Below are 14,285 nucleotides of genomic sequence, written 5' to 3' on the forward strand. Positions count from 1 at the left end.
TTTTGGGGTTCAGCTTGGAGATGCGGCAGGGTCCTGCGCGCGCGGTCGAGAGTGCATGGTCGAATGGTCTTGATGAAGGGCACTTTTGACCGACACGCTTGTTATTACAATGTAAACATCTTGAAAGTAATAATGCGTTACAGTGTTAACCAACTAATCTTCGAAAGGCAAGTCCGGAGACTGGGGTCTGCCTATTAATCACATCGATCTGGATCGCTAAAGAGGATGGCTCAGAAGACGCCTGCAGTTGATATTAAGATCAGCTTCCGTTGTCAATTTTCCTCTAGTAGTTCGGATTAATAACTTTCGGGTGGTGCTTGCAACGACACTATTTCCACTAGCGCGAACGCGGCTTTTCGCTGTGGGTTGAGCTGAAAGCCATGATCGTCGAGTCGGCGATGATCCGCGTGATTGCTACTACAAGAAGGTCGAGATCGATACTATCGAAGAACCCCCGATCCTAACGTGATTACTCGCGAGCCAGGCCGGATGTTGCGGCACGTTTAAGGTTGGCGCAGGTGGAAATAATGCCACTCGAGGATCCGGGGTGCTGACGAGACTATGATCGGTGAGTCGAGGTTTCCCCCTTGTTCTCGCTGTCGATCTTCCTCTCTCCGGTGCGCTAATGCTAGTGCGGCTGTCAACGATCGATCTGAGCGGGGGACCTTCCACATTTCGTTCGCGGCTGTCAATCACTTACCCGATCTATGGAATATTACAAAGAGATTGGCGGTCGAGCTCCGATGTGAAGGGAGACTGAGAGGACTAGGGATCCCAAACCAGCAGCCCGCGGCCCATATATGACGCAAGATCTCTCCCGCCTGATGGAATCGGTTGAGCACTGAGCTATCTTTATCCCAACATCACCGAAGGGTACTAGTGAAGAAAATGACGCGACTAGTTAACCGCTCCTTAGATGGGGAGTCCAGAGTCGCCGAGATCTCTGCCATTCTCTCTATCTTCTCGACATTGACGACTGCGGTCGTTGCCTTGCGGACATATGCGCGGCAGCACCTGCTTTGCGCCTTTGGCGCTGATGATGCCTTCATGGTGGCCGCACAGGTGCTCACGATTGGGGCGGCGATAGCCATTGGCTTAGGTGTGTAGCCTATTGTTCCAGTCCGGTATCCGTCCTCTCACCTAACTCAAATGTGCAGAATGCAAATACGGACTTGGGCGACACACGTGGGTTCAGCCCCATGACCTCTATATCCCCTATATGAAGGCAAGTTCGTATCAGGACCTGCTCTTACAATCCTGGTTTTCTTAGTGGCTTTGATAAGCCTTATACTTACAATCGTTCATCTCCTTAGGCATTTTACGCTTCTATCGTCGTTTACAACGTCGCCATGTGTCTCGTCAAGATATCAATCCTACTCCAGTACAGGAGGATATTTGCTTGTGTTGTTATGCAACGAATAACGGCATTTGGAGTGGTCCTCCTCTCGGTATGGACAATTACACTGTGCTTCCTTCTCACCTTCGTCTGTGTCCCGGTTGCAGCCTTCTGGGACCACTCTATCAAAGGGAGGTGTCTTGATTCGCTCACGGTTTGGTACGGCATGGCCGGCTTCAACCTGGTATCCGACTTTGCCATCTTTACTATGCCATTGCCGGTAATCAATTCATTGCAACTACCGAGGAGGCAAAAGTATATTTTGTCACTGATTTTCGGTCTTGGCTTCATGTAAGTCATGTCGTTTTCGTTGAAAGCGGAGGGGTGCAATTTGGCTGTTCTCGTTGGCCCGAGTCCTGACATTCGGTTGACGCAGTACATGTATCATTTCCATCCTTCGTATCCGGACCCTGAAGAATGCAGCCGAAGCAGAAGACCCAAACTGGGATAACGTGGATGCGGCATATTGGTCCTTTCTTGAGGTGTGCACTGCCATCCTCGCCGCGTGTCTTCCTACTCTCAAGCCGGTACTTGCCAAGATCATCCCGAGAGCTTTCGGAAGTAGGCAAGACTCTAAGATGGCGCCTTGCAACTCGCCACCCGAGGTACAAAATTCTCGCTTGGGGGGAAATCGTTCCCTGTATTTAACAACCCTAGCTACTCAACCATGAATGACTCAAGTTTAGAACAGTACAACTGTCCCATACCTGGAGACATTAAATGTTGAGAGAATATCTCACGCTATACAGGACGTGATATTCATGTTAACGCGCCGGCACGAATCGCGATTTTTGCCCTTCCAGAGGCTATTCTGATGGCTTTTGTCCATAGACGACGTGGCTGTGCTTCGTCAGTTGTCTCCATGCCTACTCCACTGGATATAGATGGGATTTCAAAGAGATCCACTTACAAGTTGACGTACGCATGGAACACCGTGCCCTTCAGCTCTTTCCTGACCTTAGCCAAAAGCACCTGCACCTCGCTTTCACTCCATCCCTGAACATCACACATCAATCTCATTGAGAATGCCTCCAACCCATCAATCACCTGAGATGCATTTATCAGTCCCAGCTCCTTGAGCCTAGGATCTTTCGGCCAGGACCCAATGGGCATCTTGAACACTCTCTCAGTAACCTTTGTGAACCCGGCGCCTTTGACCCGCTCGAGGAGCTTTGGTCCGGGGCACGGCTCGCGGCCGATTTTCCGAGCGGCATCGAGAAGCATGCCGATCCAATTGCTGGTGTTGTGTTGGTCGGTTAGAGTGCCATCGTCAGAGTAGTACTGCATATCATAATCTTGGAATTCTGCCCATCCCCCAGGATTTAGGTTGCTACCAAACTAATGTCAACATCACGCCTTGCCCCAGACACATATGATGGAGTGAGATGTAACTTACTCATAGATATTACTCACAAGCTTGGGCCAGTCCGCGATAGAGCCTGTCATGTATCGGCAGAAAATGTAGTCAAATGGGTGAGCATACACCCAATCGCCTTCGACATCATCCACCTCAAATTTAACGTTTGGAGGTACCCTTGCAGCGAGTGTCAACATATCAGCCCGTCTCACCAGGCAAGGAAGTCCAGATTTCATACCATGTGGGCTGAATGGGACTGAAGTCGTTTCCAAGCACCTGAATTTGAGATTAGATTAATAGGTCGAGCTGTTATCCGATGAAGGATTATTACCTCGGTCCCAGGGAACATCTCGCCAAACTCCATAGCCCCTAACACAAGCCACAAAAGTCAGTGAATACGGAGCAATTACGTTGCACGTTATCAGAGGGAGGCTTCTCATACATATTCCAGTCCCGGTGCCGATATCTAGCGCACGATGCACTTTGTCTTCTTCGATTGGAGCCAAGAAGAGTTTGTCTCCTATAAGTCGCACCATGATCAAGTGCATCAAGTCTAGGCGAACCAACTCTTGCTTTGAGATGCCGACGCGGAGCAGGGATGATCGTCAGCTCTTCAGTAAGAGACCCAGCAACGGGCAAACGTACATTGTCATTTGGCATAAAGTATTCTGGTCATCCCTTTCATTAAAAACGACCCAGCGAAGAGTTGATCGGAATATACGTGTACTTACTGCCCGGTTGGTATGCATGATATCGACGGCCATGTTCGGTTGGATAATTTAAGACGCTGGTTGCTAAGGATTCTGTGTACGATGACCTAATCGGAGGGATACCTTTCGATGAATATTGCAACAATATAACGGACAATCCCAGGGGAAGAAAATTTAACGCACACTCGCTCGTCGAAGACAGCTTCGTCGTCGACTGACTCCTATTAATAAATCGATCCTGTAAGCGAAGTTTCGGACTATTAGGGTGGATATCACGAAAGTTGAACGCACTGCTGAATCGACTTCAATGATCGCGGGATTGTCCTGTTGTTCTTCAGTCATATTTGCACTGTGCCTCACGAGCACCATTAAAAGTAAGAAGTACGTCGAACAATACGGCGAAATGTAATTGCAAAATGGGCAGATTTAATCCGAGGTGGCCTGCTACATGTGGAACGTGGCCTATATATGTCCAAACCGAGATCATTTGGGGAGACGCGGGCGGAGTCGAGGACTCTTACGAACACCGGCCCGCAGTGCAGTAGTTTCTTGGTTTTAGCAGCGTTACCTGCAGCTACGGATGCAGAGAGGACGTTCCGGGGCGGGCCATTGACTTGGCAAGCTGCACTGCATTGCGCGTTTTCACTTGAAAACGCCAGTTCTTGACGTCCAACCGCAGGCGACCTCGTACCACCCAGCTGCGCCCCGCACTCACGGTTCGCCAACGAGCATGATGACTGGGCATTTCTGTTGACCGAGGTAAAATAACGAGGTGGGTGCCAGTGGGACCGCATAGGATCCATTGCCGGCGGGAAAGCGGGAACTTGTGGAATGCGATCAAGAACGGGGTCGATGCCTCCATGCGGAATCGTTGGGGCTCACGGACAGAGTCGTACGAAATGGAGGAAAGCAACTAATGATTAGCGGTTCAGTCAAGGACGGGTAATATATTCTAATTGGACTATGCCAAATCTATTTACATAAGCCGTGATGTGAAATCACTGTCATTTAGCTTTATTTATATCCTCACTCCCTGTTCTGTGGGGAGAGAGCCTCTAACATATCCCTCGGTCCGGCTTCGTGGGGAAAATCCCAGCAGCCACATTCCTACACGTTTCGCTGCGTCCAAAAGTCTGTTTAGAATCTTTGCAACCGCATTCCACCGTGTGTTTCGGCTGTGGGAATCCAGAGCCGGATTTTCGCCAGAGGATTGCCCTGCGGCTGGATTTTCGTCGGAGGCGAGCTCTGGGTTCAGGTGTTCGTTAGAGGCGAGGTCTAGGTCTGGGTTTCCATTAGAGGATATCTCTAGAACTAGATTTGTGCTAGAGGCAAGTTCTGGGTCCAGATCTTCATCAGAGGACAGCTCTGGAACGGATTCCGAGAAGTCCCGCCTTGACTCCGGGCAGGACCAGTACTCTGGTGTATCTCGATCCATAAGCCTTTTGAGGAACACAAATGTCTCCTGGCAGGTTGCCCGGCATTCTCTTTCCGGATGTAGCATCTCCGACTTGACGAACTCTAAAAAATGTGCGAGGAAGAAGTCGGCTTCCTTACCGCCGATATCCGTGATCAGCTCCTCAATCCACTGCCGGGTCGCATGAAAGGCATTATTAGTATGTCTTGATATCCAAACTAGTGCCAAGGGCTAGTCTTTAACATACCTCTTTCACACTAGGCCTTAACTTTGGTATCCACGGACACCTGCCAGGCTGTGAGCCGCCTTCATCCCGAAGGTAATACTTTAGAAAGAACACATCCTCGCGGCTTCTCGAATTAGCCTTGGCCTTTATAGTCTCTCCTTTCGTACGCCTGCGCTCCAGATAATCTGCGAGTCGTTTATTTTGGTAGGCCTCTAGTCCCCTCGTACCCCGGATTAGCCATGTTACCAGCTCCGAGAAGACGCACCCAAGTGCCCAGATATCAACTCTTCTGCACATGTCTCCGCGAAACTCCACATCTTGCTCTGGAGCCCTGTACGACGGCGCCCCAGCTGGTGTGTGATGAGGCCCCGTGCGCCTGTCTTTCGCGTGGTACTGCATTACGCCAAAGTCACCGAGTTTAAGTCTGCCCAGACGGTGGAATCCCGTCTCTTGGATAAAGTGAAGTATGTTCTCCGGTTTGATATCACCATGGATACCAAACAACGGTTTATTGGTCGTTTCGCCCTTGTCATTCTCATGGCCAGTTTCGGTTCCAATGCCATTTGGCTCTTCGTTCTCATCGGAAGGCCTTTCATGAATATTGCATAGGTCTGTTATGATACCGAAGATTTGAAGAGCCACCCAGCGGACAAGAGCGGGTTTGTCGAGTTTGTGGTTTAGAAGCAATTCCTCGGGCTCCTGCTTCCACATGTGCTTGAGACTTCCTCCATCCGCCCAAGGGAAGATGAGGTATAATTGATCTTGCTTCCCTTCGCCGCCCGCGATGCTAAGCGTTGCGAGAAGTTCAACCAGGTGTGATCCTTTTTTCGTCTGAGCGAAAGCTGCGATTTCGTTTCGGTAATGCCCGTGGTGATGATCTTCCAGGTCCGGGAAGAACTCTTTGATCGCAAAAAAGTTGGTATTGGGCTGATTGCAGAGTTAGTGCCTAAAAAAAGAAAGAAAGTAAAAAAGGACAAGAGGTGGATTGTTATTAGCGTACATGGGTGAATCGGTGATGATCGGGGTGTATCGCGACTCGAGTGACCTTGGCATATGCACTCTCATCGACTTGTTGCTCTTGCGGGTCCCAGTCAGTAAAAGGGAGGATCGTGTCGTTATGGAGAAGTCGATATTTCTCGGTGTTTGGGTTCTGGTCGAACATCTTAATAAACGGGATATGGATCCACCGCTGCTTTGAATAGAATTCATTCAAGGCTTCCTTATCAGTAAGGAAAGCCAAATCCCTGCCTTGCCACGTAGACAGCGTATTCTTATCCTTGCAACGGATGAATGGAAGTTCCCGGTCCCGTATCCCGGCCTCTTTAAACATGCGTATGAGTTTGACTTTGGATATCAACATCAGAATCGTAAAGATTTTGCGACTGGACGTCTTCTCATCTGGGTCGGCATCCATCTCCTCAGCCAGCGGCGGTCGAAACGGGCCCGGGGGTGAACTCGGCGGCATTTCTCCATTCTCAACCGTTGGTCCTCCCTCACCCCAAACGAAATCCGCACAAGCCTGCGCTTCGGCCTCTGGCTCATTGAAGAATTCGCAACGAATCACTTCGGAAACGACTTTTCGCGTGACGAGCTTGCTGAGCTGGCCTCGGGGTAAAAACCGGTTGCTTGCATCATCGGGGCACTGGATCATTTCATCCCATAGCTTCTTTTTGACATGAGCTAAAGTAATGATTTGTTCTGGCTCCTCTTCCGCGGCATGGCCTCCTGGAGGATATGATTGCGGGATGTCGTTGCCACAATCGGCGTGCAACGGTTCTGTAGTGTTCGGTGTTTCTTCTGGGCGCGGTGGAGGTGTTCTCGGTTCGTCCGCAGGCGCAGGGATGTCAAAACTCACCTAAAGAGATAACGGTTAGGGGGTTCCTACCATCTTCTGACCAACCTCCATCTTGTAACTTACCTGTCTTGGTGACCGAACGGACTGGCGTGGTGAAGCCATGGGCACCAGGTAGCTGCTTTCTTCGGTTAGACAAAGAGCCTGGTCTTGGGCGGAAGATGCGCGGAGAACGGCAGGAATGTGCCGCTTAAATCATTTGCGCCCAGGGCTGCCACCATTGCGGCAATGGGCTGTGTTCTGTCCCTTTGAGTAGTCACGGAAGCTATGTAAATGTGGCTTCGGAGCCTTGCCATGCCAACAGGAGTGCCAGGGTGCTCTGAGGCGTGAGGCATTTTGTTCACACGGCGCGTAGTGATTCACCATTCCTAAATCGTGAATGACCACACTTTGTACGAAGCCATCATCCCTGGGGCCACCCTCCATAATAGCTTGTGGCTGGGCCAGAATGCAGCCGGCCTCGGTGGCATCGAATCAATTTATTGATTTGGCGTTGGGTCTAGACCCCTCTCATGCCCTCTAAGATTTCAGTACAATCAATCTTGGCACAAAGCAGTACCGAATCAAACTAAAATGTTAGATGACTTTCAGCGGAAGGTACTTGTCCTTGACTTCCGGACTTCACTTTTATACTTGACACACACAAGAAAAATACGGCATTTCGGACGCCCAATGATGAGACATACAAAACGCCACGCCGGTAATCCGATTGACTGCGCCTCCTAGGCTTAGAGGCCATGTACTTGTTCTTTCACACTGCATATATATCTGTCGCCCCTAGCCCGAAAGTCGGCGTTTCCTCGCCCCTCGCCATCCCTCATCCCCATTGTCGTCACCACAACTTTAACAGTCCCCACAAGTTCGCTCGGCCCCACATTTTTCATCCTTTATCCCAAGAAATGTCGACGTCTAGGTCTAGCAGTGCTAGCGAAGACTGGACCGTGCAGTACCTCGCTGGACGCTACATCAACCCGAGGAAGTTAGAAGAAACCCTCAGCTGGCGCTGGCACGATAAATATTTAGTCGAGGTTTGCGATGATTCCCTCCCTTTCCCCTCTCTGCCCGAATCGATACCCGCTAACGTATACGCTGGAAACATCTAATACAGCTCCGATCGAATACGTATCATATCAGTGCCCCTGGCAAGCTTACTACGGCCCAGATTGCCGGGTGTTATTCGTCAAGAGTCAGCAGAAGGAAATAATATGGGCGTGGCAGATGATAGTAGGATATATTTAAGTTATGCAAAGATGCGGTTAATACTTGCAAACAATATGACGGGCAGTTTTATCAGTACCATGTTCCGGCATAAACCTGTCACCTAGACAGGAATTTAGAATGAGTGTCATGATGTATTTATTTAAAGTTCGATTATAACATCCAGTGCCGAACAGCCTTCGGGGGAATCACCTGTGAGGAGGGAAATGAATCCTCATTGCGCTCTTGACTATCTCGATCTCATGCTAGTCTCCGTTAGCGCTGTGGCCTGTGACCGGTAATAAACAAACGGGCAAGACATTGAACATCGCCTTCGTACTTGTGTCAGTCTTTTCGACACTCGAATGTGCCAACAACCCGACTTGAACTACATTATATCAGTCAGTATAGATTCGAAAACGATTTGGCCAGCATATGTTAAGCAGCACACCTCGTCAATTTCAAAGTTACCAGAACCACGGAGCTTGATGAGCTGATCTTCCAGCTTCAACTTGTCAGTGTAGGCAATGGGGATGGGTTGAGAATACATTTTGGGGTTGAAGGAATTGGATTGACGGAAACAAAACATGCAGTTGTGATTTGAAGTCGAAAATTTCACTTACGGGACTTTCTAGAGCTATTGAAGTTTTTATACTTGTCCATACCGCATGTAATCGTGAGAGACGTTCGCAATATCAGTCCTATCTTTGTCTACTAGCCTACAGCCTGGTGGGCGATGCATGAGGATGGCACAAGAAAGAGAAGAAAAACATGGATATGGTCGCCTCAAAGAAGTGAATCTCCCACATCCATCTAGGCCGAAAAGTGTATTATTCTTGGGTCCCAATACATAAGTGCCCGATCAATGCATATGTGCTGGCATAGCGAACACCATTGCGTAGGTCTCCTTAAAATCTACTGGCTGATCGGAGGTAGGGGTTGCAGACTGAGGGTGCCTTGCCCCTGGTGCCCGTTTCGCGAAGCCAAACAGCGCCCCGAATTTTGGTGATTTTCGGTCTTGACCCCTCATGACCTGGTGCTACACGGAACGGGTTGGGAGGTTAGAGGGAACGGCTTTTGTTTGGAGAGCCATCCAACTAGTACAAACCTTCGCGTGCCTCACATACCTTGCCAAAATGGATAAATACACAAAAGGGGAAGTCCTCTTGGTGTGAAGAAGTGTAGATCTTATTATATATTAAAGTAAAGCCGGTATCCGTGGCACAACGTTTTGAGGAACCATCTAGAATAACATGTCAAACACCCGGACATAGCAATACTATTTCCTAAAAGAGATCCTAAAGCGCTATTCTCGCCATCTCTTGCCGTAGAAATGAGCTGGAGCTGCCGAGACCCCGAACTTACCGACGAAGAATGGGACTTGTTTCGATTTGAGCAGTCCCCGAGCGAGGCATTTCAGTTCTGCAAATCACACCCCGACGAACGAGTACTGAAATAACCCATCTCTCAAGAGTGATGGTAGTTGTCGATTACTGACTTTCTTTCAGGATGTCAAGTCTCATAAATGGAGCTTCAGGGACGAGAAGGAGTGGCAGAAATGGCTAGATAAGCGACTTGATGTGAGATATATTCGCAAGTCGTCGGATGGCCTTTTTCCTCTTTGTTCCTTCTCATGGCTAATTATTCAAAATAGGACACAGAGAGCTGCAAGGGAGTACCAGGGGCACAGTCTACTATTAACTTGATCATGACACCGAGGACATCCTCTCTGTCCGTACTCCCTTTCACACAGGAGATTATCACACAGGTTAAGCGCCGCTTCATGGTCCATCGGTCCATGCTACGTGCGCTTACTCGCAACACTAGCTGTACATTTACGAGATTCCCATTTGACTGGACCAACGACGATTCGACAGCAAAATCTACTGGTGCGTTCGGGGTATTCTCCTACCGGTCTCTATCATTCTGACCCATGTGCAGTTTACACTTTGAGGACCGCGGCATATTGGCCAGGGGACATGATCCTGTCCGCAACATGGCTCCCCGAAGAGCTAACTACAAACGTCGTTTGGATGGGCTGCAATATGGAGAAACACCACGTTCATAACCATTCATTAACAGACCCAGAGCTCATATTCGCTCGGCTCTCGACGTTTGACGCTAGGGCATTCCATCCGATGGTTATACCTACCATGTTCGCTGAAATGGAGCGTGAAAGGGTGATTCCGCTTGTTCGCGACAGCATCAGCATCCTACACCGCCAACGAGTGGCCAATGTCCTTGCTCATGAGCAAACAGCGGATGTTGAGACCAGGACTGGACATGTCGGGGGTACACGTCGGCGCCACCTCATTATGAAGGCCTTAACACAAAGCTTGAAAAAGTTCTCCTCAAAAGGGCGAGGCAAACAAAGCCTTCCTAGTCCTTATGCCGGGCCATCTTCCAAGCCAGTGTCACCACCATTTGATGAACCAATGGAATCGCCAGCTTCTCTGACATCGGATGCGCCGGCTGATGAAGATGAACATTGGTTCAATTTGTGGGATAAGACGAACTTCCTGAAGATTGGTCTCGAGGATTGGAAAACTCAAATGCTGAAAATGATTGCCCATGTTGATGAGCTCCAAGATACCAAATTTGGCCTGGATACGTCCGCAACCTCGCCAGAGTTGGATGCCAAGTTGGGAGCACTGCAGGAGACGGGGTCAAGAATCAAGGAAAGGCTGGGCGAACTTGTTGACGAGTATGATGAATATATCCGCAAGTGTTCCTACATCATAGATGGCATGAAGCTGGCAACCCAGTTGGTAAGAGAAAATGGTTACGTCGGGGTAGGAGAGATGTTACTGATACATTAAATACATTTAGGAACTGAGCGAGATTGAGCGCAACGATGCGAAGACCAACTTGGATATTTCCAGAGTCAACCTCCGAGTCGCCAGCATGACTTGTAGAGACAGTCGGCTCATGAGATCTATGGCATTTCTGGGCGTGGTCTTCCTACCAACCACACTCATCACCGTATGTACCACGCTGGATAAAGATTAGCTGTATAAGTCACTAATACTCCCTTGCCAGAGTGTCTTTTCGACCGAATTGTTTGACTGGAAAGGAGAAAGGGGTGGCTCTCCGATCTCGCCATATATCTGGGTTTATCCTGTGGCGGTTGTGTCTGTGACAGCCATCACACTTCTGGTGTTTTATCTCTGCATGTTCTGGAACAGAAAGAATGACCCTCGTGAGCAATCATGTCTAGTTTAGATCTCTGTCGAAGTACCGGCTGGCGCCACGCGGGGCTCGAGAGGGCCACCTGAGATAAGATACCATACACCATGCCAATTCTCGTCTTCCGACGGTAATAGTATCTGAGTTGAGTGGGAGCAAGTATTGCCCATGGCTGCAGGTGATGAAATCTCTATCAACCAATAGTAGAGAATCCCGACCCACCACCCCCCAAAAGCAAGGGTCATTTTCCTGCCCTAATAAGCCCATATAAGATTCCACCTCGGTACTTTGGTGGTACATGCTGTTGATAGCTGTGCTGTTTATTGATACATGCTTGCTTGGCGTGGCGCCCCTGGGCTCCTCTGACCGCACTTGTGACCTGATTAACTGCTGGAGCCTGTAGGAGCATGGCGCTGAGTGCCAGTCCGGAGCATTGTTGGGATGTCACCAGAAAAGGGCTGGCAAGTGTGGGAGACCCAGGCTTCCCTTCGTACTTTGGGAGTACGATGGTCTTGTCCCTTGAGAGTCGTAGTGTCGAGAGTTAGAATTTGGTAGAGAGCTCAAGTTGGAACCAGCAACCACCAACAATGATTACCTCAAATGGTCATCGCCGCGTTTCCCTTACGAAGGACAAGTAACTAAGACAGTTCTCGTCTGATCTAATCTTGGCTCCTAGCTTTATTTAATGAGCATTGTATTTGAAGTTAGGCTGGTAGCCCGTCGGGATGCAAATCCCAATAATGATCTCCTCATCCTTATCAATAGTAACCTGACTAAGTGTCGAAGATGCCAATCACGTCCTTAGCAACCCACTCGATCGCAGACTCGCCACACACTCCCGCAGGTAACCGCAATGCCTAAACTTAAGTTTAAATAAGGTTAATGGCGGTCCGGGGAAAGGAGAGGACTTGTTCACAAATCATAGACGCGAGGTGGTACCGCCCACCGCCGTGAACCGTTCTTTCATCCGTGCCAGGAAACAAAAAAAAAAAAAAATCACATCAAATTAATGGGCGAGATGACGAACGACCTGGAGCCCATAGAACCGATCCCCGCCGATGAGGAATATTTCGATCTCGGAGCTCACGGCCGAGTAATCACCACAAAGAGCAAGGATGCGCAGGCGTGGTTTAACAGAGGGTTGGTATGGGCGTATTCGTTCAACCACGACGAGTCTGCGTCTTGCTTCGAGCAAGTCACCGCCCACGACCCAACATGCGCCATCGGGTACTGGGGAGTTGCGTTTGCCTCTGGGCCAAACTATAACAAGGGCTGGCGAATCTTTGATGCCCAGGACCTGGTGAGGACTACGAGAAAATGCTACGCCGCGGCGCAAAGAGCAAAAGAGCTCGCGAAACATGCAAGCCCATCGGAGCGAGCCTTGATTGAAGCCATTCAATACCGATTCCCGAGTAGCCGGGTTCCCGAAGAGTTCAAACCATCGGTGCTAGCCTATGCGGATGCCATGATGCAGGTGTACCGTCGCTTTGGCGAACATGATCTCGATATCATCACGTTAACCGCCGACGCGTTGATGAATGTGGCGCCTTGGAAACTGTACAAGGCTCCTACAGGTGAACCGGATTTATCCACGCCGGTTCTTCAAGTTCGAGATATTCTCGAGCGAGGATTGACTCACCCAGGGGCTCGGCGTCATCCCGGCCTTCTCCATATGTACATTCACCTCGTCGAAATGTCCAAGACACCCGAGCGGGCCATCATCGCAGCCGATTACCTTCGTGACCTGGTCCCGGACGGAGGCCATATCCATCATATGCCCAGTCATATTGACGTCCTGGTAGGAGATTACCGAAGGGCGATGAACACGAATCTGAGAGCGACGATGGCCGACGAGAAGTACCTCGCTCGGAGAGGGGCCCAAAATTTTTACTCTTTCTACCGTATGCACAACTTTCAGTCCCTAATATATGCAGCAATGATGGCTGGTCGAGCGGGCATAGCTCTTGAAGCCACTTCGAGGATGGAGGCCACCCTTACGGAGGGGCTGCTAAGAATGGATTCTCCATCCATGGCAGGCTGGCTTGAGTTCTTCAAGTCAGTACGGGTACACGTTCTCATCCGCTTTGGAATGTGGGAGGAACTCAAGATCCTACCAATTCCAGATGATGGTCGCCTTTGGTGCGTCACCATCGCCATGACGCATTACGGAAAGGCTATTTCGTGGGCAGCGACTGGCAATCTCAAGAAGGCTGATGAAGAGAGCGGTTTGTTTAGGCGGGCAGCCTCTCGAGTACCCGACACGAGGTTAGCTTTCCCCAACAAGGTCACAGATATCTTAAAAGTGGCGACGGCAATGCTAGACGGAGAGATGGAGTACAGAAGAGGAAATCACGAATCGGCATTTTCTCACCTTCGCCTGGCGATCCAGCGAGAAGACAATCTAGTTTACGCGGAGCCCTGGGGCTGGATGATTCCGACGCGCCATCCATACTCGGCACTTCTCTTGGAGCAGGGTCGCGTTGAAGAGGCCTCGGCTGTATACGAGGCGGATCTGGGACTGGATGGTACCTTGGCTCGGGTGCTTCAGCATCCCAATAATATTTGGTCTCTTCACGGATATCTCGAATGTCTCGTTCGTCTCAAACGCGACCAAGAGGCCAGGATCATCAGGAAGCAGCTTGAGACTGCTGCGGCGAGCGCTGATGTCACAGTGAAGTCCTCGTGCTTTTGTAGATTGCGTACTGCCCGAGGCATCCAAGATGAGGAGTATAGGGGGAACTGAACTTGGAAGACGCATATGTATTACAGTTGTATCCTCTCCTTCGTGAGTGATGGGCCGTTTAATTCTCTGCGTGCCGTTCTTCAAATCAAATTAAACATAGGCTATTCGGGGTTCATTGTTGACTGTATAGTTCTCGTTCGGACTTCGACCCTGGACTTGTTCGACGTTTGTCCCAGGGCAGCAGCTCTTTTGTGATAACTCTGC

The 14,285-nt window shown here is 49.8% G+C and overlaps 2 protein-coding genes and 1 pseudogene across 2 annotated transcripts; 2 read left to right on the forward strand and 1 right to left on the reverse strand.

Moving 5' to 3' along the window:
- Positions 1-2,202: 2,202 nt before the first annotated feature.
- SAPIO_CDS9466 (uncharacterized protein) lies at positions 2,203-7,290 on the reverse strand (the record flags this gene model as incomplete). Its single annotated transcript, XM_016790853.1, has 11 exons — positions 2,203-2,236; positions 2,307-2,633; positions 2,793-2,930; positions 2,992-3,029; positions 3,085-3,122; positions 4,346-4,376; positions 4,617-5,048; positions 5,125-6,030; positions 6,104-6,958; positions 7,022-7,073; positions 7,130-7,290. The coding sequence occupies 11 exons, from the start codon at positions 7,288-7,290 to the stop codon at positions 2,203-2,205; spliced, it is 3,012 nt and encodes a 1,003-aa protein (XP_016639363.1).
- Positions 7,291-10,305: 3,015 nt separating this feature from the next.
- On the forward strand, positions 10,306-11,161 carry SAPIO_CDS9467 (uncharacterized protein; the record flags this gene model as incomplete). The annotated part of the gene is made up of 2 exons (XM_016790854.1): positions 10,306-10,920; positions 10,982-11,161. 2 exons carry the CDS (start codon positions 10,306-10,308, stop codon positions 11,159-11,161), a joined length of 795 nt encoding a protein of 264 aa, XP_016639364.1.
- A 1,186-nt stretch (positions 11,162-12,347) lies between these two features.
- SAPIO_CDS9468 lies at positions 12,348-14,081 on the forward strand (annotated as a pseudogene; the record flags this gene model as incomplete).
- Between the last annotated feature and the right edge of the window lie 204 nt (positions 14,082-14,285).

This window comes from Scedosporium apiospermum (assembly GCF_000732125.1).
Source record: "Scedosporium apiospermum strain IHEM 14462 chromosome Unknown SEQ_SAPIO_0143, whole genome shotgun sequence".
In the NCBI taxonomy this organism is placed as follows: Eukaryota; Fungi; Ascomycota; class Sordariomycetes; order Microascales; family Microascaceae; genus Scedosporium; species Scedosporium apiospermum.